This window comes from Coregonus clupeaformis, chromosome 14, assembly GCF_020615455.1.
Source record: "Coregonus clupeaformis isolate EN_2021a chromosome 14, ASM2061545v1, whole genome shotgun sequence".
Lineage (NCBI taxonomy): Eukaryota > Metazoa > Chordata > Actinopteri > Salmoniformes > Salmonidae > Coregonus > Coregonus clupeaformis.
In genome coordinates, this window is record NC_059205.1 from 45,151,350 (window position 1) to 45,174,684 (window position 23,335).

General features: G+C 41.4%; 1 protein-coding gene across 2 annotated transcripts in view; it reads right to left on the reverse strand.

Annotated features, from left to right (window-relative positions):
- Positions 1 to 23,335, reverse strand: part of LOC121580844 (thymocyte selection-associated high mobility group box protein TOX) — an 84,838-nt gene that overhangs the window by 15,202 nt on the left and 46,301 nt on the right. Inside the window, exons 3-6 of one of the 2 annotated variants that reach the window (XM_041895925.2) lie at positions 13,288 to 13,395; positions 8,867 to 9,112; positions 5,968 to 6,219; positions 3,302 to 3,526 (exon numbers count right to left, since the gene is read on the reverse strand). In XM_041895925.2, the coding sequence (XP_041751859.2) occupies positions 3,302 to 3,526; positions 5,968 to 6,219; positions 8,867 to 9,112; positions 13,288 to 13,395 (831 nt within the window). Of the gene's footprint in view, positions 1 to 3,301; positions 3,530 to 5,967; positions 6,220 to 8,866; positions 9,113 to 13,287; positions 13,396 to 23,335 lie in introns of both variants that reach the window. The other variant, XM_041895924.2, reaches the window with a different exon arrangement.

Below are 23,335 nucleotides of genomic sequence, written 5' to 3' on the forward strand. Positions count from 1 at the left end.
AAAATAATGAAATCCTGTTTCCCAAACAAGTGCAAGAACCACAGAGTCAAGAATAGGTTAAATATACAAATAAAATAAAATCAATTAAAAACAATAGCACATCAACATAAAAACATATAAACATAAATCTGAAAGCGTTGCTCAAACTCCCGTAACAGTCCAGTTATTTTATCTTTGAACCGCTTCATGTCTGCCACATGTTGGGTCGCGCACACATTTTTCAGACAGGGGAAGTGAGCTGCATCACCACCGGCAAGTTGCGTCTCCCACAATGACAGCTTCAACTTGAAAGAACGTATGCTGTCATAATACTGCGTGACAACTTTGTTGCGCCCTTGCAGCTGTTTGTTCAAGTTATTCAGGTGCTCTGTAACATCCACCATAAATGCAAGGTCTGGCATCCATTCTGCGGAATGAAATTCTAACACTAGTTTGCCCTTTTCTTCCATGAACTGTTCAATTTCTTTTCGTAAATCAAAGAAACGCCTCAGCACAGCACCTCGGCTTAACCATCTTACCTCAGTGTGGTATGGCAGGCCATAGATGTGGTCTATCTCTCTGAGAAGGCTGTCAAACTGACGGTGATTCAGGCTTCTGGATCGGATGAAATTAACAGTTTGGATGACCACCTTCATGACGTTATCCATCTTTAATGACTTGCAACACAAAGCCTCCTGGGGCAAAATACAGTGAAAAGTCAAAAATCACGTCCTCCATTTGCAGATTGCACTTTCTCTCTGAACTTTGTCACAACGCCTGCTTTTTTCCCGATCATTGAGGGCGCACCATCTGTAGCCAGGCTGACAGCGCGGGACCAGTCCACTCCGACCCTGTCCAGCGCGCCCGACGAGGTCGGTAAAAATATCAGCTGCTGTCGTTGTATCTGTCATCGGCACCAACTCCACGAACTCCTCGGTGACGGTCAATGTGTCATCAACTCCGTGGATGAAAAAATGGCCAGTTGTGCAACATCTGTAATGTCCGTGCTTTCATCAATTGCAACCGAAAACGCAATAAATGACTTTACTTTTTGCTTCAACTGGCTGTCCAAATCCACTGAAAAATCGGAAATCCTGTCTGCAACTGTGTTTCTTGTCAGGCTGATATTTGCAAAAGCCTGCCGCTTTTCAGGGCACACAATCTCCGCTGCCTTCATCATGCATGTTTTTACAAATTCACCCTCACTAAATGGTTTTGAAGCCACTGCGATTTCATTAGCAATGAGGTAGCTAGCTTTCACTGCAGCGTCACTGATGTCTCGGCTGTGAGTAAACACAGACTGCTGTTTCTTCAGACCCGCCAACAGTTCATTCACCTTCTCTCATCTCCGCTGTCCTTGAAAGTTGTCATATTTGTCGGCATGAAGACTCACATAGTGGCAACGAAGGTTATATTCTTTCAGCACTGCAACATGCTCTGAACACACCAAACATACAGCTTTCCCATTCAATTCCGTGATTAAATAGGATTACCATTTTTCTTGGAACACTCTGCACTCTGCGTCCACTTTTCTCTTTCTTGACAGAGACATATTGGGGCAATGAGGGTGCCAAAGCACATAATGTTAAAAGTAGAAGCCGTAATAAATATTGCGGGCAAAACAAAGTAGCTCATTGGCTGCACGTGCTTGACCTACTTGCTCTGCCCCGGTATAAACAGTTTGCTTGCTTAACACAATTGCTATTGCGCCATCCAGTGGACGCAATTGGAACAGCAGTTTATTTTATTGAAAAATTGCAGCGCATTTTTATACTTTAAAAAAAAAGTTTTTTTTTTTTTTGTGAAATCATCTCGCGGGCGGATTAAACCCGTTTGCGGGCCTGATCCGGCCCGCGGCCGTAGGTTTGACACCCCTGGTTTAGATCTATGTTGGCCAGGGTGGTTCCCGATCAGAGGCAGCTGTTGCTCGTTGTCTCTGATTGGGAACCATACTTAGGTAGCCTGTTTTGCACAGTTATTTGTGGGATTTTGTTCTTTATAGGTTTGTGTTTGTGAACCTTTAGACTTCACGTATCGTTTTGTTGTTTATGTGTTGTATTAAGTAAAAGTAAAACCTTTATGCCCATCATGCTATACATGTCATAAGGCCTTTAGATTGCGCCTAGTTATCCCCAATATTGTGGTCTGAAACTCCTGGCTCATAGGCCACATCAGAACTGCAAGTCACTCAATAACAGACTATGGGCGGCGCACAGTACTACATAGAGCCATGACTACATGGAACTCTATTCCACATCAAGTAACTCATGCCAGCAGTAAAATTAGATTTAAAAAACTGATAAAAATACACCTGATGGAACAGTGGGGACTGTGAAGCAACACAAACATAGACACATGCATACAAGGACTGGGGAGTTTTTCAGTAACTAAAATAAACAGGATAGAGTTAAGCTCAGGCAAAATCCTAGAGGAAAACCTGATTCAGTCTGCTTTCCACCAGACACTGGGATATGAATTCACCTTTCAGCAGGACAATAACCTAAAACACAAGGCCAAATCTACACTGGAGTTGCTTACCAAGAAGACAGTGAATGTTCCTGTTTTTACTTAAATCTACTTGAAAATCTATTGCAAGACCTGAAAATGGTTGTCTAGCAATGATCAACAACCAATTTGACAGAGCTTGAAGAATTTTGAAAAAAATACTGGGAAACGTTGCACAATCCAGGTTTGGAACGCTCTTTGAGACTTACCTAGAAAGACACAGCTGTAATCGCTTTGTCAATATGCGGTATTGTGCGTAGATGGGTGAGAAAAAATGTAAATATTTTTTAATTCAGGCTGGAATACAACAAAATGTGGAATAAGTCAAGGGGTATGAATACTTTCTGAAGGCACTGTATATCATAAGGATGTGGTAGCCTACTGATGATGTTAAACACTTCTCCAATCGTTGTTGAGATCTGATATTCTGCACAGCGCAAGACGAGACGTAGGCCAATGTCATAGGCCTATGGTCAACCAATCATATTTCTCAAATCCTTTCGTGCTAAATTCCAGCTAAACTTGAAGAGGACAGTAGGCCTAACTACTTACAAAAAGTGTGCTTCTGATGAAGAGCTGCAAAAGTAAGTAAATAGCTCTATTAGACTGAAAGATATAAGGTCATTTTGTCAAACTTGTGAGGCCCTCCATGCTTATTAGCAGCTTATTCAACATATTTGCTGCTACTTCACTCAATCCCGTTTTAAATGTTTTTATTCATGTAGGCTACACTGTCCTGCGAATGTTCTGCAAAGTCATCCCGTTGTCCCGCATTTAGATATTTTAAATGTGGTCACGCTAACTATAGGTGTCATACCTGTTTCTGTTCCTCTCCAAGGCTGTCCCACATGGAGGCCACTATCTTGGAGACTTCTCCAAAGGTAGCATTGGGGTTGGAGCCCTTGATTGCTGCCTGGGTGTCTCTGAAGAACAGGGCGTAGGCAGAAACTGGCTTTGAGGGTTCGTTGGGGTCCTTCTTCTTCTTCTTCTTGGGGGTCTTGGGCTTTTTGGGCATCTCGACCGCTGCCGGTCGCTTCTCTGCCTGCTGGGAGGAGAGATAGAAATGGTCAGACTAAATGGGTTTCTGGAGAGAGAAGAATTTGTGTGGAATCGGTATAATTGATTGATTAGATGATGGAACAGGATGGAAAAAATTAAGGGTGAATATGCTATACATACTGTAGGGCCCAGACTTTTCCTGACAGTATGAGCTGAGCAGGAAAATGTAAAACACATACTGTATGCTACCTAACAGGTACACTGTAAAACCAAGTGTTTATGATCCGAACACATAACAAAACATTTTTCTGTAACACTTTTTAAAGGCATTTAGAATTTCAATGAAAACACGTCACAGTGTTTAGATTGTAAACACCAGAACATGTTTATTCGATGTAACACTTTTTAAGCACATGAAAACGTTTATTCAGCACAAGGCATTTAGGTTTTAAACACTAGCACTACACAGATGATTCAAATAATCAAAGCTTGATGATGGGTTGGTTATTTGAATCAGCTAGGGAAAAAAATTAACCGTGCACACAGGGTGGGCCCCAGGACCGAGTTTGGGAAACCCTGCTGTAGGTTGTAAAGCCGTACTTGCATATTTCCCAGCATGCCTTTCGAGTGAATGTGAGAGATACCCACCCATGGTTTGTTAGTGAAAGAGACATGGTTGTTGCATTCAATAACTTATATTCCTGGAGCATTCTCCAAGTGACTGCCTAAGTGAATGTGTTTAAATTAAAAGTAAATCCTTTATGCCCACATATTATACATGTCATAAGGCCTTTAGTTATGGCCTAGTTATCCCCAATATTGTGGTCTGAAACTCCTGGCTCATAGGCCACATCAGAACTGCAAGTCACTCAATAACAGACTATGGGCGGCGCACAGTACTACATAGAGCCATGACTACATGGAACTCTATTCCACATCAAGTAACTCATGCCAGCAGTAAAATTAGATTTAGAAAACAGATAAAAAATACACCTTATGGAACATTGGGGACTGTGAAGCAACACACACATAGACACATGCATACAAACACACGATAACATACGCACTATACACACATGTACACATGGATTTTGTGTTATAGATATGTGGTAGTAGAGTAGAGGCCTGAGGGCACACTCTTAATATGTTGTGAAATCTGTTATGAATGTATTGTAATGTTTTTAAAATGTATAACTGCCTTAATTTTGCTGAACCCCAGGAAGAGTAGCTGCTGCCTTGGCAGCAGCTAATGGGGCTCCATAACAAATACAAATACAAAAGTCACAATACGCTGGTTTGTGAAGTGATTAGTAACTCCTATCGGAATCCAGCCAGAGGGAGAATATTGAAGAATTTGAATATTTTATAACCCACACTCAGAATGACTGCTATGGTGAAGGACTTCATGAACAAGACTACCCTAAACCATCTAGACTGGAACAACCATCTCAGTAACGGGTGCAATAAGTCCAACCCCTTATAGATTGAATTAGTTTTGAAACATTTCAGTTATTTTTCTTTGTTTAGTATACGTTCAATTAATCAATCAATGTGCATTAGGAAGCATAGATAATAAAACAAACTATTTTAAAAATCTACCGGCAACAAAGCTTGCTGGTAAAAATGATAATGAGGCCCCTCCCACATCTTTTTTAATCAGAGAGTTAACGGAAATGAACTCAACACAATCGAGTAACAACAACACCACGCTATTCAGGGCTCTACAGCTTTAATATCTCAAATATTTTTCATTGTGCTCCTAAAATTATTTTGTGCACACATGTGCTCCTTGTAGAAAAGGTCAGCTTAGAGCCCAGCGATTGAAAATATTTATTGAATCAAATGTCCTGTACAGTTATGCTGAAATTTAGGTAAGGTGACAGACAACACTGATCTGAATAAAAGGCATGTAAAGTCACATCAATTGCTACTGACTAAATGCACTCTAAACGGGACGGTGGGAAGGTAAACACTGGTGTTTAAAATCTGAACACTTAGGAGATAAAGGTGTTCTCCTGGTTGGACACTGACCGGAAAAACATGACTATCATATTTAAAGTCACTGTAACAGCCCTAGGTGTGTGTGGGTGGCTGTATTATAAAGAAGTTAAAGTTTTTTGGTGCAAGCGTGCGTGTGAGGGCGTCAACATCAGTGTGTGTGAGGGCGTCGACATCAGTGTGTGTGTGTGTGTGTGTGTGTGTGTGCGTGTGTGTGTGTGTGTGTGTGTGAGGGCGTCGACATCAGTGTGTGTGTGCGTGTGCGTGCGTGTGTGTGTGTGAGGGCGTCGACATCAGTGTGTGTGTGCGTGTGCGTGCGTGTGTGTGTGTGAGGGCGTCGACATCAGTGTGTGTGTGTGTGTGCGTGTGCGTGCGTGTGTGTGTGTGAGGGCGTCGACATCAGTGTGTTTGTGTGTGTGTGTGCGTGTGCGTGTGTGTGTGTGAGGGCGTCGACATCAGTGTGTGTGTGCCAATATCTTTTCTCACCTTTATTGACTCCTCACTGTCATCCTCATGTACAGAGCTAGAAGGAGAGGGTGTGGCCGACTTGCTCCCTGGGGGAGATGGGGAATTATGGGTAACGTTGTTCCCGCTCAGTCCCAACTGGGTGTTGAGTTGTGATTGGTTGATGGTGGTCAGCTGACTCTGATGTCCCATGCCTGATTGGCTCCTGGATCTGAGTGCTTCCATTGGCTGATGGCTGCTGTACCGGGAATCGGAGTTGACCATTTGTTGCATCTGGGGGAAAATGTAGAGTTGTTTTTAAATAGCATCAAAATGGCATACAATAATGTTACTTTGACACTCTTTAACCCACTCTTAGAAACGCTCTTGAAACAGCTCTGCTCGGTCACACTCACTCACACATACACTCACTAATGTTTCTTCACACACTTAACTTTGTTTCAACCATGACTGAAATCCTAACCTGCATTCTTCAGCACAAGAACAATGTAATTTTTGTCTTTCCCCAGGAAACCCGGTTGTAGGTTTTGATTGAATAGCCCCTTCAGTGTGGCCCCTCCCCCCCAGTGTGGCCAGGTCACCTGATACCACAGGGACTGACAGGTGACCTGGGCGACGCCTCACGCCTGCTATTGTCCCCGACACAATGTCGTACACAATCTCCCCGACAGGTGAGGCTTGGGAGGAGAGGCTCACCTCAACACCAGGACAGGTGACTCCTGTTAACTCTATAATCTACAGAGATTAGCTCCAGCCAACTAACACCTTCACCCCTTATATCACCAACGACCCCATGACCTCTTCTGCCTTGTTGTCATCTCCTCGCCTCTTTTTGAAGAACAGGTAAATAACACGCTCTCTTTTTCCTAAAGGCTACTTCCTTTGCCCAACCCCCCAGCCCTGAGAGACTTCATTCCTGTGGAGGTTGGAAGAGGATGGGGTTGGGGTTGGCCATAGCTGCTGATCTACAGTCAGTGTTGTGTTGTTGATGTTGTCATGCCAATCAAGGTGGCAAAAGCCCACTGAATCTTTCCCCTTGGGGCAGCTCACCCACAGAACACATCCTATCCCTATATAGATGTGTGACTGTTAGTACTGCCAGATAGGACGTTGGGCGGTTTGGTAACTGTCGGTTACCGTGGAAAACAGCATAATCCCCATGGTGACGTAGGGGAACTTTCCGAAGTATCGGAGAGGTGAGTCACAAGCCAGGCCATCATTATGATACTAATATGAATGGATACCAAGGATTATTTTATCTCTGTCTGACTAACAATCCTACCTTATGGTATGGTATCAATAACATGTGGGTGGATTTCATTGGGGGGGAAAACTGCAAATTAGTGCATTACGAACAGGAAATTGGCTGTAGTGGAATGCTGGTAAAAAGATAAATGTTTTGTTTTGTTATGTAAAAGAGATTGAGGTAGTTGGGCTCATGACTGGCTAAGTGACATATCAGGAATTATTCTTTTTCCAGCATCCCACCATCTTCCCCCTCTGCTTAGTCAATTTAAAATTAAGGAAAAAGGGAACTACTTATCTCTAGAACTACATACTTTTTTTTGAATATCATCTCAATTAAAAAGGTTAAAAGGTACACTGCTTTTATCCCCAGTTTCTGTGAAAAAAAATCACATCCCAGAACAGAATTTCTCTTAGACGATTTTCCTATTAATCTAACACTTACTCAAATGGAGTTCATTATAATCAACTATCGGTGGTTAATAACAATATATAGCCAGAGACTGAGAGAATGAAGGCTAAACGTATAGAAGAAGACATGGTTCTATCAGCCCAGCCTCTTTCATTCCTCGCCGCGGCAACAAGCGCTCAGCCTCGTTGCCTGGCAACCATAATTCATAGCCACTCTAAATGGATGTTCTGTGAGCACATTAAGGTGAACGGGAACAAAATGCCCTTTGTCAATCTGGGGAATCTTTCAGCCGGCAGGTCATCCAACCCAGCTCCTGTTCCCTTCTAGCAAAAAACAAAAACAATTTATGAATGTTGAGCAATAGAAAACACTCATGTTTCGAAATGTTTTAGCTACCTAGTGAATGTGAAACACAATATGGTGGTAGCCAAGATGTTTGGCCTAAAGTGGAAAATAGGCTGAGATGTCCAGCCTTGGAAATCATTAAGTCCCACTTTGAAAAGGGAAATTGGGTTATATGGTTTAAGAGTGGGGCTATGAGGTTCAATATCCCTGGCTAGTAGGACCCGGGAGCTAAACACACACAGCTACACAGGTCTGATTAATGGAAATAAATATGCACTAGGAAAAATCATAAAGACCGCACACGGTAAAACCATGTAGCTTCTCAGTGCTGGATGTGCTGATGACACATAATATTGAATATGGTGAACATGGCCAAGGGCAGAAAGAATCATGGCTGAGAGCGGGAGGTGAGAAGTTTCGCTTTGACAAGAATGGGAGATTATCTCCGATACCTATGCAAAGTAGTTAACCACGGTTAGTCATGTCACCTATCACATCATGAGGTTTCTGCAAGGAAAGCCAAATCTAAAAGTTTAAGTTTCGTTTCTTTACTTTTTGAAAAGTCAAGACTTGCATTGTGTGTATTTCTTCTGAATGTCACCCCACCAGTTTGTTTTCGATTTCTAGTGAAGAAATATCAAGGGAAAACTCCCCATCAACCATCTAAAAATTAATGGATCATCCATTACTACAGCAGAGACCCAATGGGGTGTCCAGGCTTTTGTTCTATCCCAGCACTAACACACCCGATTGAACCAATCGACCACTCGTCAAGGCCTTTATTACTTGGATCAGGTGTGTTGCCGCTGGGACGGAACATATGCCTGCACCACAGCTGCTCTCCAGAGCAGAAAATCGCACTTGTGTATTTATAGTGACATCGCACACTGCTTGCTAGTGGCATCAGGCTAGACTCACCACAGACAGGGTGCTGGACATCAGGCTGCCATTTTGGCTCAACAGCCCTCCATCCTGGCCCATCATGTCCATTCCCTGCAGGTGGAAGGGGTGCAGGCCACTCTGGGAGTGAACGGGAGCCAGCGGGTGGTAGGAACCAGACTCAGACTCTGGTAGGTGGGGGTGCAGCATGTGTTCTGGGATAGTGGGAGGTGTGATGGGGGGAATGTTGAAGTCTTCATCCCCCAAACTGGGCACTGGGTAGGACTGCAAAAGAAGAGGAGAGGGAGAAACAGAATATGTTAGAGAAATAATAATAAAACAATATCATTTAGGATCAATTTTTTAGTGGATGTAAGTCCAACCAAACTGAGCACTCAAACACATTAGACCTAAAACACAATAGAGGTGGATGCTACACATTGGTAGTAGTGGATTAGGTGAGTTTCCCATGTACAATGTAAAGCTCTTTGAGCATCTGGAAAATAAATCCAATTCATTATTATTACAGTATTATAACACTTATGCTAAACTACAGCACTGCAATGCAGAACATACAGATTGCATCAGATAATTCTAGTTCTCATTAGACTACTATGGTTCCATGAGTCTTTATTAAGACTGTAATGGGACTTCTGTAAATACCTCCTAAATTAGTGCTATTATTAGAAGGCAATTAGGACTAATGATGTACACTGCCTTGAACGATCTTATGATCAATGATAACAACAATGAGGATTAATCATCATCGCTAATGCAATCATGATTACTTGACTTCATTCATGCATACATGATCAACTACACATAGGAAACATATACGTTAATTTCACATGTAAACAAATGTGTGTAAATGCATTAGGCATGTTTTTATATGATTCAGGCTAAATAAAAGGGGGTTTGAGGGTAGGGAAATGTATGTAAAAGTATGTCAAAAGTCCCTCATTAACGTCTAATTAAAAGGCTTATTTTATATATCCTCACAGTCAGTTCCACTTGGCTGTGCAGGATAATCTCTTTGGACCCCTTTTTAGCTCGGAAAATGGTAGATGAAAGGCAGTAAAAATCTGAAGCAAACCATGAATTATTCTGTAAACACTGCAAAAAACTGCACTCACTTCGAATCAACAGGAAATGTGAGGTAAGGTCTACATCTGTACCAGTGGAGGCTGGTGGGAGGGCTATAGGAGGATGGGCTCATTGTAATGGCTGGAATTGAATAAATGAAACAGAGTAAAACATGGTTTCCATATGTTTGATGTGTTTGATACCGTTACATTTATTCCATTCCTGCCAATGAGCCCGTCCTCCTATAACTCCTCCCACCAGCCTCCTCCGATCTATACAGCTCGGTGAAGCTTTCCAAAAGACGACAGCACAACAAATCACACTTCTGATACAACTTTAAATGTTTTATCTTTCTCTCTACCCCAGAAGTGTATTTTTCCCAGCTTCATCAGAGGGCTCAGGAGTTACATTCTGCCTCTACTACCTCCTTGTTGATTCCCTCCAAGATTTTCATTACCACTAATTTACAGCTTTTATTTGCTGAAAACAAAATGGAGCTGACAAACAGCCAACTCCAGGCAATTAGGCAGAGAATCAGTTCCAAAACCCATCTCTACTGAAATACCAGCCCAACTGTTCCTTTAAAAGACGGTAATAATCATTTTAATGAGCTTCCTTCAGCTTCTCTCTCTCTCTCGCTCTCTCTCTCTCTCTGCTAAAAGCCAACATTTTGCATTCATTTGCATATTTGATTGTGTTTCCTCTCGCAGATGTCGAAGTTGGTTGGTTGGTTGGTAGGAAATATGTTGGCACAATTCATACAGTAAGGTTTTCAGGAACGCAAAATGATTTTGCTGTCATAAAAACAACAAAAACAGATTGCCATAATGGTTGTTGCCTGGGGGTTCCTTGATGATATTGATATTGCTTCAAATTTGACAAATTATTTTGTTTTGTTTATCCTTTCTCTATACATAAGCCTACAGAAAGACCTTATATAGGGACTTAAAAGGCCAAGTCAATGTTGTGTCAAAGGCGTTTCAAAGTATGGACATAAAACATTGATAATTACATAACAACAACAAACATGACTTCCTGTGCAGAGTTCTGATGTAGTTGTTTTTTTACACTCTGTGGCCCTCCTAGAAAAACACTCAATATACAATACGCACCCATCTACTCTGGTTTTTGAATAACTCACACCGAAGAGAGTCTTGGGATAACTTAAGTCGTATGCTTAGAGGCCAGACACACAGCAATATTACATGTCTAACATGAGAGTGATGGTTACCACGTGATCAAGAGGAGAGAAGAGAGACAAACCACCAATGGATAGAGAGAGAGAGACACAGAGAGAGAAAGAGTTGTACTGTATTGTAAACCTGTAAATCAGGAATGGGCAACTTAGATGGGGGTGGGGGCCACAAAAAATCTGAACTCATCATGAGGGGACGCAGTGGCTCGCTGCTCTTCTTACCCACATCCATACCCACACTAACTAGACTAACTTACCAATCAAAAAATGTTTAGCTGACATGGGCTAATTGATTGACTGTCAGTGACTGACATAACAAGAGAAAATCTGCTGATGCACAACCAAATTTGGAAATTAAACCGTGGGTCTACAAAAGGGGGCCCACAGGGCGTCAGTTGCCCATCCCGGCTGTAAATCATCCTGTCTATTACTGACTTCATTATCTGTTATAAAGGTGAGGAATTGGATGTCCAGGGTCACAGCATCAGGGGGTAAGATGTCAGTGGAGTGACACTTGTTACTGTTCAGTCTATTTGATCTCAGAGACTATGATGAAGACAAACACAATGTGTGGTTTCATGTTGTCCTCACTTTATAACACATCTACACCATCTGCAGTGAATAAAAATGGAAAAATAGGTAACATATTGTACCTTTAAGTGTTACAAAAGCGGCAAAAAAGGCTCTTAAAATAAATGTTTGCAGTCAAGAAGGTGTCGTTTGATTAAGTTAAGAACCCTACAGTAAAGATACAGTATGCCCACAGAGCTGTATCCTTGTGCTAATTAGCACCCTAAAGAAAAAAACTGTCTAAACTAACATTATCTGAAGGTCTTATTACTAAGTAGTTGTTTTTCATGCTGCCATTCATTTGTCCTTGAGAAACAAAAAGCCCATTGCCTTGTGAGCATATTTTCTAATATCAAGCCCTGTCCTGAATAAATTAGATTTTCTTCTTTCTGTCATTCTATTCAATCGCCCATTGTCCCTTTCAGTTGAGAACAATGGTAAGTCCCTTTCTGCTCAGAACTATGCAAATGCCTGCTAGATTAACCCCATTCAAACATATTGTATTCTTATTACAAATGCACCTTTCAAATGAAAATGTTCTAACATTAAGAGGATATTTTCAGTTTTAGTTAAGAGCTACTTAGAAGCCTCTAGAATGACTATGATTAGGTCTGTAGCTCAATTGGTAGAGCATGGCGCTTGTAACGCCAGGGTAGTGGGTTCGATCCCCGGGACCACCCATACGTAAAAATTTATGCACACATGACTGTAAGTCGCTTTGGATAAAAGCGTCTGCTAAATGGCATATTATTATTATTATTATTAGCATCAGTTGCAGACAATGAGCCTTCACCTTAGTTTAAAAAACAGACGTATGACTTATATGTCAACTTCAGCCAACATCAAATCATGAAATGGTATTTCTATTTGAAAATGAGTGACAACTGATGGGTGCAGTTCAGACCAGCCATCTTCAAAAGAATTTGATCATATTGAGATATTTCTCTCCTTTCATTTCACTCATATCAAGTCAACACATCATTAATAATGCTGTAAGATGAAGTGTGTGGTAGAGGGGTGGCAGATGGGGAATTCCCTCCAACCAAGTTAAGGGCCCCACACCGCCTACACATACAGTTTTTATGATGAATAATTATTGTTTTATTTTGCCCAAAAAAAATCCACTCAGCACTTGACCTACCAATAAACCATTGGCCCAATCTGGCAAGGTACTCTCTTATTACAGAGATTATTTTTTATCAGTGATCAACTGTTAGTTTGATATAAAAGTTGAGATAAATACAAAAAGACAAATGAAAATAGCTATTTTAGACTTGCCCAAGATATGCCTGAGTAAAATAATCAACATGGATTAACAAATATTTATTGTCTCAACAGAATGAGTAATTTTTTGCCTCAACAGCATAAAAAGCTATCATATGAAACAGTCCCCCTCCCTTTCAATTCACATTCAAATATGATTTATTGGCATGACAACCTGCAAGCTGCAATGTTGCCAACGCAATTAATAATGAAACAACTTCTTTCTGCCTCTCTCTTTTTCCATCTATAATTCTCTCACCAAATACAACCGAGCACAGACCTAAAAGATGCCTGCCTTGTCTCTGAGCCCTGAAACCCACTGGTGGTGAATTTGTTGTTGTATATTTACCCAGGGTAGCCGGGGGCCATCGGAGTGAGCGGGGCCGTCTCGTTTCCACAAGGGTCCAGTCTGCTTGGTGTTCAGCTGCGTCTGGTGGGGGTTGGGAGGCACACGGAACTACCAGAGGGGACAGAAAGTTCAAGGGTCACCACATGGTCATAGAGGGGTGGAAGGAAGAACCCTTAGGCACAGATCTAGGATCAGCTCAGCATCCTCAAATTAGGCCATTAACCATCTGGGAATGTAAAACTGACCTTAGATTAGTTTCTAGAGAACAATGACATACAGCAGAGCAACATCCTGGTCTCTGGACAATCAGGATGCTTTATCTAACCATCATATATCCAGGTTAGCCTCATTGAGATACAGTCTATTTTTCAAGAGACCTGAATGGTAAGATATTTACTATTCCAGAAATTAGGGATGATGGGCACGGTTATTCGAATATCCGAACGAACATTACTATTTGATCATTTTTAAATTTTAGTCATTTAGCAGACGCTCTTATCCAGAGCGACTTACACAATCACTTGCGAGAGTATTAAATAAAAATCTAATTATAGGCCTATTTTAACATTGAAAAGGCTTTTAAAATTATATTACATGATCTATGTGACATTGCTACACACAATGATATACCATGACATTTGAAATTCCTAATTTAATAAAACAAACAAACTTTTGAATTGAGTTTTTATGACGTGCACCCCATAAAAAAGACATACAACAGGGAATGTGAATTATTATGTGGATTATAATTAATGGACATTTTTGTAGGGGTTGATACATTTTTTAAGGGAAAATCAGGTCTGAAATTTCAAAGTGGAAATTACAAACTTCAGAAGCCTTTTTAAACCTCAAATCCACTACACATTAAAAATGTCCTGCTTTGCAGGAAAGTTCTCCACCAAAAGGTTGATCAAATTAAGATCCTACATCTGTCTGTCTTCACACCCCAGAGATAATACATCGGTGAAGCACCTTCGGCAGCCATTACAGCTGTGAATTATTTTGAACCAGATTCTACCAACTTTGCACAACTCTTAGGGCGACATATATCCATAGTTTTTTTTCAAAATGGCTCAAACTCAGTACATTTGATTGGGAATCATAGATGGACAGCAATATCCAAACCTTGTCTCTGATTTTCAAGCAAATTTAAGTCAGGACTGCGACTGGACCCCTCAGGAACACTCAACACCTCTGGACCACTCAGGAACAATCAACACCTCTTGGAAAGCCATTCTGGGGTGTTTTTGGCATTAAAGTTTGTGTAATAGTCCCGCTGAAAAATAAAACTCTATCATAGGGTTAGGTTTTCAGAAGACTGAATGATGCGGGTTTTCCTCTAAGTTTTACTGCAGTCCTAATTAAAGGATTCTCAGTAAACCAGTATCAATATTTTCGGTAAATAAAATAACTGTTGTCATGGATTGGGAGACTGTGTGAGTGGCAATGTCCAATCACAATTTATATAAATTACGCAAATAGCTGATGTAAAATGGCATAGCAATGGTGGACCATAACAGCTGTCATTCATTTTCATAAATTATTCACATACAGTAAATTGAGTAAAATACACATTGACTGACATGGTTTTGTAAGATATTGTGGTGATTGAGTTCAGCATATTACTCTGATTACATGACTATGAAAAACATTTTAAAAAAAAGAAAAAAAAGTACCAGGCATGCTGTGCACACCTCAGTAAATGTGTTTCTGACTATAGCGAAGGTGAGGACAGTTTCATATATACTTGCAAAAGGTGTGAATTGTTCTGAAACGACACTTTCACACGTTTATATGCGTCAGAACAGAAACCAAAAACAATTGTTCCCCAGCCTAATATTTTAATAACCTGACTGCAATTTAAATTTTGGGGATAAATGTGATTTTTTCCACGAATAACTCATTCATGACACTTCTACTTCGTAATGATAAAAAATGAAACAGAGTGAAAAAGTGTTAACTGCAATGTAAGCAATAGAATATGTGTTTCTACATATGATGCCTATTAGCTCAATTATCATTCCTTTCAGTGAGATTGCCCCTTTTACAGACAGTAAATATGGGATTTAACAAGTTGAGCTTTAATGGAACAATTTGTCATTGTTGTAAAGAGATTATTGGTATAATGTTCTTGAATAACATCCATATTGAGTGATATAGTATAGTGCAACTTGTTATTAAACTGCACAATCATCCCTTAAAAATTAATTGGTACAGTATCCTATTAAGAGCTATTTGTGAAACCACAGTCTCCAATTCGTTAGCTCCATCTCCCTAGTCCCTAGACTAAGGGGAGGGAGGGAAGCTATGGCTAATTAACACAAAGCCTTTAGATAATTAACAAAGTCAGTTAATTACCCATTTCGTACAGACAGGAACACTGTGTTTGAACTAAAACACAATAAAGGTGAAATTAAAACAACATTAAATAATCTTTTCATCTGGCCATGATGGCTGCCTCAGGAACATACAATTCTTTAGAAATATTTGATTGTGTTGTGCCCCTTAAAGCTAGAGTCCTTAATTGAAAAACGTTTTGGTAAGAAGCTGATGGAACTAGCTGCAGTAACCCATGGGGAAGGGGTCACAATTGGACAATCAGAGAGGGGGCAAATTATTGTGGCCCTGGTGGCACAAAATAATCAAAAGGTCTGACTGCCCAGAAATGCTTGGGAAAATGGTCACAACAGTGTGTGTGGGTTTCGGGGGGAATCTGAGCGCCATCAGCTAGGACTTGACATTGGTTAATCAAATCTCCCCATTCTTGCTCAATTTTGCATGCCGTCTCAAACAGCTACAACTGTATATGCATTTGCACATCAAGTATTCTCTTAAGTTGGGCTCAGAGATGGAACAACTGTTGAACATCTGAGTTGTGGTTGTTTGTGAGGGATGGGTGGGGAGTGTGTGTGTGTATGTATGTATCCCACATCTGTTGCTATAGGGTAATGATGTTAGGGACAATACAAGTTGAATCACAATAATTGTTTGCCAAAATTATAATTGCTTGCCAAAAATACAATTTTTGTAATGCTAATCCTGGTTATAGGTAACAATCCTATGTAAGAACTGCCAACATTATTACGCATATTATTTGTTAATTATGGAAATAAATTAAGATATGCAATATTTTTTCATATATATATTTTTAAAATAACTGTATACAATACAATCGAGGTGAGTGTGTTGGAAATGCTGTTGGCAGTTAATCTGCTTCTGTTCTGTGGGTGGCACTGTGTGCTCTTTTTAAAGGATGGGTCCCAATCTCTCTAAGGCCCTAGGATACAGGTGGACAGGGGTGGTCTGCCAGTCACTGGGATGACAATCCAACTTGGGATGGGGGGAGGTTTTAGTGGGTGGAATAGTGGAGAACAATTATAGGTTTAATCAGTAGCAGTGCAAATACCACTGTATAGCTACAGTGGGGAAAAAAAGTATTTAGTCAGCCACCAATTGTGCAAGTTCTCCCACTTAAGAAGATGACAGAGGCCTGTAATTTTCATCATAGGTACACGTCAACTATGACAGACAAAATGAGGAAAAAAAATCCAGAAAATCACATTGTAGGATTTTTATGAATTTATTTGCAAATTATGGTGGAAAATAAGTATTTGGTCAATAACAAAAGTTTCTCAATACTTTGTTATATACCCTTTGTTGGCAATGACACAGGTCAAACGTTTTCTGTAAGTCTTCACAAGGTTTTCACACACTGTTGCTGGTATTTTGGCCCATTCCTCCATGCAGATCTCCTCTAGAGCAGTGATGTTTTGGGGCTGTCGCTGGGCAACACAGACTTTCAACTCCCTCCAAAGATTTTCTATGGGGTTGAGATCTGGAGACTGGCTAGGCCACTCCAGGACCTTGAAATGCTTCTTACGAAGCCACTCCTTCGTTGCCCGGGAAGTGTGTTTGGGATCATTGTCATGCTGAAAGACCCAGCCACGTTTCATCTTCAATGCCCTTGCTGATGGAAGGAGGTTTTCACTCAAAATCTCACAATACATGGCCCCATTCATTCTTTCCTTTACATGGATCAGTCGTCCTGGTCCCTTTGCAGAAAAACAGCCCCAAAGCATGATGTTTCCACTCCCATGCTTCACAGTAGGTATGGTGTTCTTTGGATGCAACTCAGCATTCTTTGTCCTCCAAACACGACGAGTTGAGTTTTTACCAAAAAGTTCTATTTTGGTTTCATCTGACCGTATGACATTCTCCCAATCCTCTTCTGGATCATCCAAATGCACTCTAGCAAACTTCAGACGGGCCTGGACATGTACTGGCTTAAGCAGGGGGACACGTCTGGCACTGCAGGATTTGAGTCCCTGGCGGCGTAGTGTGTTACTGATGGTAGGCTTTGTTACTTTGGTCCCAGCTCTCTGCAGGTCATTCACTAGGTCCCCCCGTGTGGTTCTGGGATTTTTGCTCACCGTTCTTGTGATCATTTTGACCCCACGGGGTGAGATCTTGCGTGGAGCCCCAGATCGAGGGATATTATCAGTGGTCTTGTATGTCTTCCATTTCCTAATAATTGCTCCCACAGTTGATTTCTTCAAACCAAGCTGCTTACCTATTGCAGATTCAGTCTTCCCAGCCTGGTGCAGGTCTACAATTTTGTGTGGAGGACAGAGGAGCCTCTTAAAGAAGAAGTTACAGGTCTGTGAGAGCCAGAAATCTTGCTTGTTTGTAGGTGACCAAATACTTATTTTCCACCACAATTTGCAAATAAATTCATTAAAAATCCTACAATGTGATTTTCTGGATTTATTTTCTCAATTTGTCTGTCATAGTTGACGTGTACCTATGATGAAAATTACAGGCCTCTCTCATCTTTTTAAGTGGGAGAACTTGCACAATTGGTGGCTGACTAAATACTTTTTTCCCCACTGTATATGGACACTATCATTATGGAAAAGCCATATCTCAGACTGCCCATCTTAATCTTTTCTTTTTATTGGCCAGTCTGAGATATGGCTTTTTCTTTGCAACTCTGCCTAGAAGGTCAGCATCCCAGAGTCCCCTCTTCACTGTTGATGTTGAGACTGGTGTTTTGCGGGTACTATTTAATGAAGCTGCCAGTTGAGGATCTGTGAGGCGCCTGTTTCTCAAACTAGACACTCTAATGTATTTGTACTCTTGCTCAGTTGTGCACTGGGGCCTCCCACTCCTCTTTCTATTCTGGTTACAGCCAGTTTGCGCTGTTCTGTGAAGGGAGCAGTACACAGCGTTGTACGAGATCTTCAGTTTGTTGGCAATTTCTCGCATGGAATAGCCTTCATTTCTCAGAACAAGAATAGACTGACGAGTTTCAGAAGAAAGTTATTTGTTTCTGGCCATTTTGCGCATGTAATCAAACCCACAATTGCTGATGCTCCAGATACTCAACTAGTCTCAAGAAGGCCAGTTTTATTGCTTCTTTAATCAGCACAACAGTTTTCAGCTTTGCGGAAATAATTGCAAAAGGGTTTTCTAATTATCAATTAGCCTTTTAAAATGATAAACTTGGATTAGCAAACACAACGTGCCATTGGAACACAGGACTGATGGTTGCTGATAATGGGCCTCTGTACGCCTATATAGATATTCCTTTAAAAATCAGCCGTTTCCAGCTACAATAGCCATTTACAACGTTAACAATGTCTACACTGTATTTCTGATCAATTTGATGTTATTTTAATGGACAAAAAAAATGCTTTTGAACGGTAGTGTATATTATGATAAATATAATTGAAACTTGTATCTAATTATGGAAAATAGCCAGTCATAATTGTAATGGCTTAGCAGATAATAAGATAAGACGATAATTATTTACCTGGCTAAAAGAGAAGGAATATAATATATATTGTTTACAGGAAACTCATTCAACTATTTCAGATGAAGTTGTGTGGAGAAAGGACTGGGGGGTGAAATATACTTCACCCATGGACAAAGAAACTCAAAAGGGGTGATGATATTAATTAACAATCATTTTGATCCGAATGTGCAAATTGTTCAAACAGATCCGCAAGGTAGATGGATTATTTTAAATATGTTATTGGACCACAAACAGATTTGGCTCATTAATCTATACGGTCCAAATAATGAGGATCCATGCTTCTTTGAAAATATACAGTACCAGTCAAATGTTTGGACACACCTACTCATTCAAGGGTTTTTGTAGAACATTGTAGAATAATAGAGAAGAATTTAAAACTATGAAATAACACATATGGAATCATGTAGTAACCAAATAAATGTTAAACAAATCAAAACATATTTTATATTTGAGATTCTTCAAATAGCCAACCTTTGCCTTGATGACAGCTTTGCACACTCTTGGTATTCTCTCAACCAGCTTCACTTGGAATGCATTTCCAACAGTCTTGAAGGAGTTCCCACATATGCTTAGCACTTGTTGGCTGCTTTTCCTTCACTCTGCCGTCCGACTCATCCCAAACCATCTCAAATGGGTTGAGGTCGGGGGATTGTGGAGGCCACGTCATCTGATGCAGCACTCCATCACTCTCGTAAAATAGCCCTGACACAGCCTGGAGGTGTGTTTTGGGTCATTATCCTGTTGAAAAACAAATGATAGTCCCACTAAGCCCAAACCAGATGGGATGGCGTATCGCTGCCGAATGCTGTGGTAGCCATGCTGGTTAAGTGTGCCTTGAATTCTAAATAAATCACCAACAGTGTCACCAGCAAAGCACCCTCACACCTCCTCCTCCATGCTTTACGGTGGGAACTAAACATGTGGAGTTCATCCGTCCACCCACACCGCGATCTCACAAAGACACGGCGGTTGGAAACAAAAATCTCAAATTTGGACTCATCAGACCAAAGGACAGATTTCCACCGGTCTAATGTCCATTGCTCATGTTTCTTGGCCCAAGCAAGTCTCTTCTTATTATTGGTGTCCTTTAGTAGTGGATTCTTTTCAGCAATTTGACCATGAAGGCCTGATTCACGTAGTCTCCTCTGAACAGTTGATGTTGAGATGTGTCTGTGACTTGAACTCTGTGAAGCATTTATTTGGGCTGCAATTTCTGAGGCTGCTAACTCTAATTGTTCTCTGCAGCAGAGGTAACTCTGGGTCTTCCATTCCTGTGGTGGTCCTCATGAGAGCCAGTTTCATCATAGCGCTTGATGTTTTTTGCAACTGCACTTGAAGAAACGTTCAAAGTTCTTGAAAATTTCCATATTGACTTACCTTCATGTCTTAAAGTAATGATAGACTGTCGTTTCTCTTTGCTTATTTTAGCTGTTCTTTCCATAATATGGACATGGTCTTTTACCAAATAGGGCTATCTTCTGTATACCCCCCTACCTTGTCACAACACAACTGATTGGCTCAAACGCATTAAGAAGGAAATAAATTCCACAAATTAACTTTTAAGAAGGCACACCTGTTAAATGCATTCCAGGTGACTACCTCATGAAGCTGGTTGAGAGAATGCCAAGAGTGTGCAAAGCTGTCATCAAGGCAAAGGGTGGCTATTTGAAGAATCTCAAATATAAAATATTTTTAGATTTGTTTAACACTTTTTTGGTTACTACATGATTCTATATGTGTTATTACATAGTTTTGATGTCTTCACTATTATTATGCAATGTAAAAAATAGTAAAAATAAAGAAAAACCCTTGAATGAGTAGGTGTGTCCAAACTTTTGACTGGTAGTGTATATAATAATCTTTCAAGCCTACAAGCAATACAATACTCTATTATTATGGTGGGAGATTATAATATGGTTTTAAATACCTCAATGGACCGTAAAGGAAATCACACTACAAACTATCATCCTTATGCACTTAAGGAAATCACGCATATCATGGATATAATGGAACCAAATCAAATCAAATCAAAATAAATTGTATTTGCCACATGCGCCGAATACAACAGGTGTAGACATTACCTTGAAATGCTTACTTACAGCCCTTAACCAACAATGCATTTATTTCTTAATAAAAAAGTAAAATAAAACAACAACAACAACAAAAAAGTGTTGAGAAAAAAAGAGCAGAAGTAAAATAAAATAACAGTAGGGAGGCTATATACAGGGGGGTACCGGTGCAGAGTCAATGTGCGGGGGCACCGACTAGTTGAGGTAGTTGAGGTAATATGTACATGTGGGTAGAGTTAAAGTGACTATGCATAAATAATTACCAGAGTAGCAGCAGCGTAAAAAGATGGGGTGGGGGTGCAAATAGTCCGTGTAGCCATGATTAGCTGTTCAGGAGTCTTATGGCTTGGGGGTAGAAGCTGTTGCGAAGCCTTTTGGACCTAGACTTGGCGCTCCGGTACCGCTTGCCGTGCGGTAGCAGAGAGAACAATCTATGACTAGGGTGGCTGGAGTCTTTGACAATTTTGAGGGCCTTCCTCTGACACCGCCTGGTATAGACGTCCTGTACGCACTACCCTCTGTAGTGCCTTGCGGTCGGAGGCCGAGCAGTTGCCATACCAGGCGGTGATGCAACCAGTCAGGATGCTCGCGATGGTGCAGCTGTATAACTTTTTGAGGATCTGAGGACCCATGCCAAATCTTTTCAGTCTCCTGAGGGGGAATAGGCTTTGTCGTGCCCTCTTCACGACTGTCTTGGTGTGTTTGGACCATGATAGTTCGTTGGTGATGTGGACACCAAGGAACTTGAAGCTCTCAACCTGTTCCACTACAGCCCTGTCGATGAGAATGGGGGCGTGCTCAGTCCTCTTTTTTTTCCTGTAGTCCACAAACATCTCCTTTGTCTTGGTCACGTTGAGGGAGAGGTTGTTATCCTAGCACCACACGGCCAGGTCTCTGACCTCCTCCCTATAGGCTGTCTCATCGTTATCGGTGATCAGGCCTACCACTGTTGTGTCGTCTGTAAACTTAATGATGGTGTTGGAGTCGTGCCTGGCCATGCAGTCATGGGGAGTACAGGAGGGGACTGAGCACGCACCCCTGAGGGGCCCCCGTGTTGAGGATCAACGTGGCAAATGTGTTGTTACCTACCCTTACCACCTGGAGAGGCCTGTCAGGATGTCCAGGATCCAGTTGCAGAGGGAGGTGTTTAGTCCCAGGATCCTTAGCTTAGTGATGAGCTTTGAGGGCACTATGGTGTTGAACGCTGAGCTGTAGTCAATGAATAGCATTCCCACGTAGGTGTTCCTCTTGTCCAGGTGGGAAAGGGCAGTGTGGAGTGCAATAGAGATTGCATCATCTGTGGATCTGTTGGGGCGGTACGCAAATTGGAGTGGGTCTAGGGTTTCTGGGATAATGGTGTTGATGTGAGCCATGACCAGCCTTTCAAAGCACTTCATGGCTACAGACGTCAGTGTTACGGGTCGGTGATTTAGGCAGGTTATCTTAGTGTCCTTGGGCACGGGGACTATGGTGGTCTGCTTGAAACATGTCGGTGAAGACACTTGCCAGTTGGTCAGCACATGCTCGGAGTACACGTCCTGGTAATCCGTCTGGCCCTGCGGCCTTGTGAATGTTGACCTGCTTAAAAGTCTTACTCACATCGGCTACGGAGAGCGTGATCACATAGTCATCCGGAACAGCTGGTGCTCTCATGCATGCTTCAGTGTTGCTTGCCTCGAAGCGAGCATAGAAGTGGTTTAGCTCGTCTGGTAGGCTTGTGTCACTGGGCAGCTCGCGGCTGTGCTTCCCTTTGTAGTCTGTAATAGTTTTCAAGCCCTGCCACATTCGACGAGCGTCAGAGCCGGTGTAGTACGATTCAATCTTAGTCCTGTATTGACTCTTTGCCTGTTTGATGGTTCGTCGGAGGGCATAGCGGGATTTCCGGGTTAGAGTCCCGCTCCTTGAAAGCGGCAGCTCTGCCCTTTAGCTCAGTGCGGATGTTGTCTGTAATCCATGGCTTCTGGTTGGGGTATGTACGTACGGTCACTGTGGGTGACGACGTCATCAATGCACGTATTGATGAAGCCAGTGACTGATGTGGTGTAAAAACAGTCCTGTAGCTTAGCATCTGTGTCATCTGACCACTTTTTTTATTAACCGAGTCACTGGTGCTTCCTGCTTTAGTTTTTGCTTATAAGCAGGAATCAGGAGGATAGAGTTATGG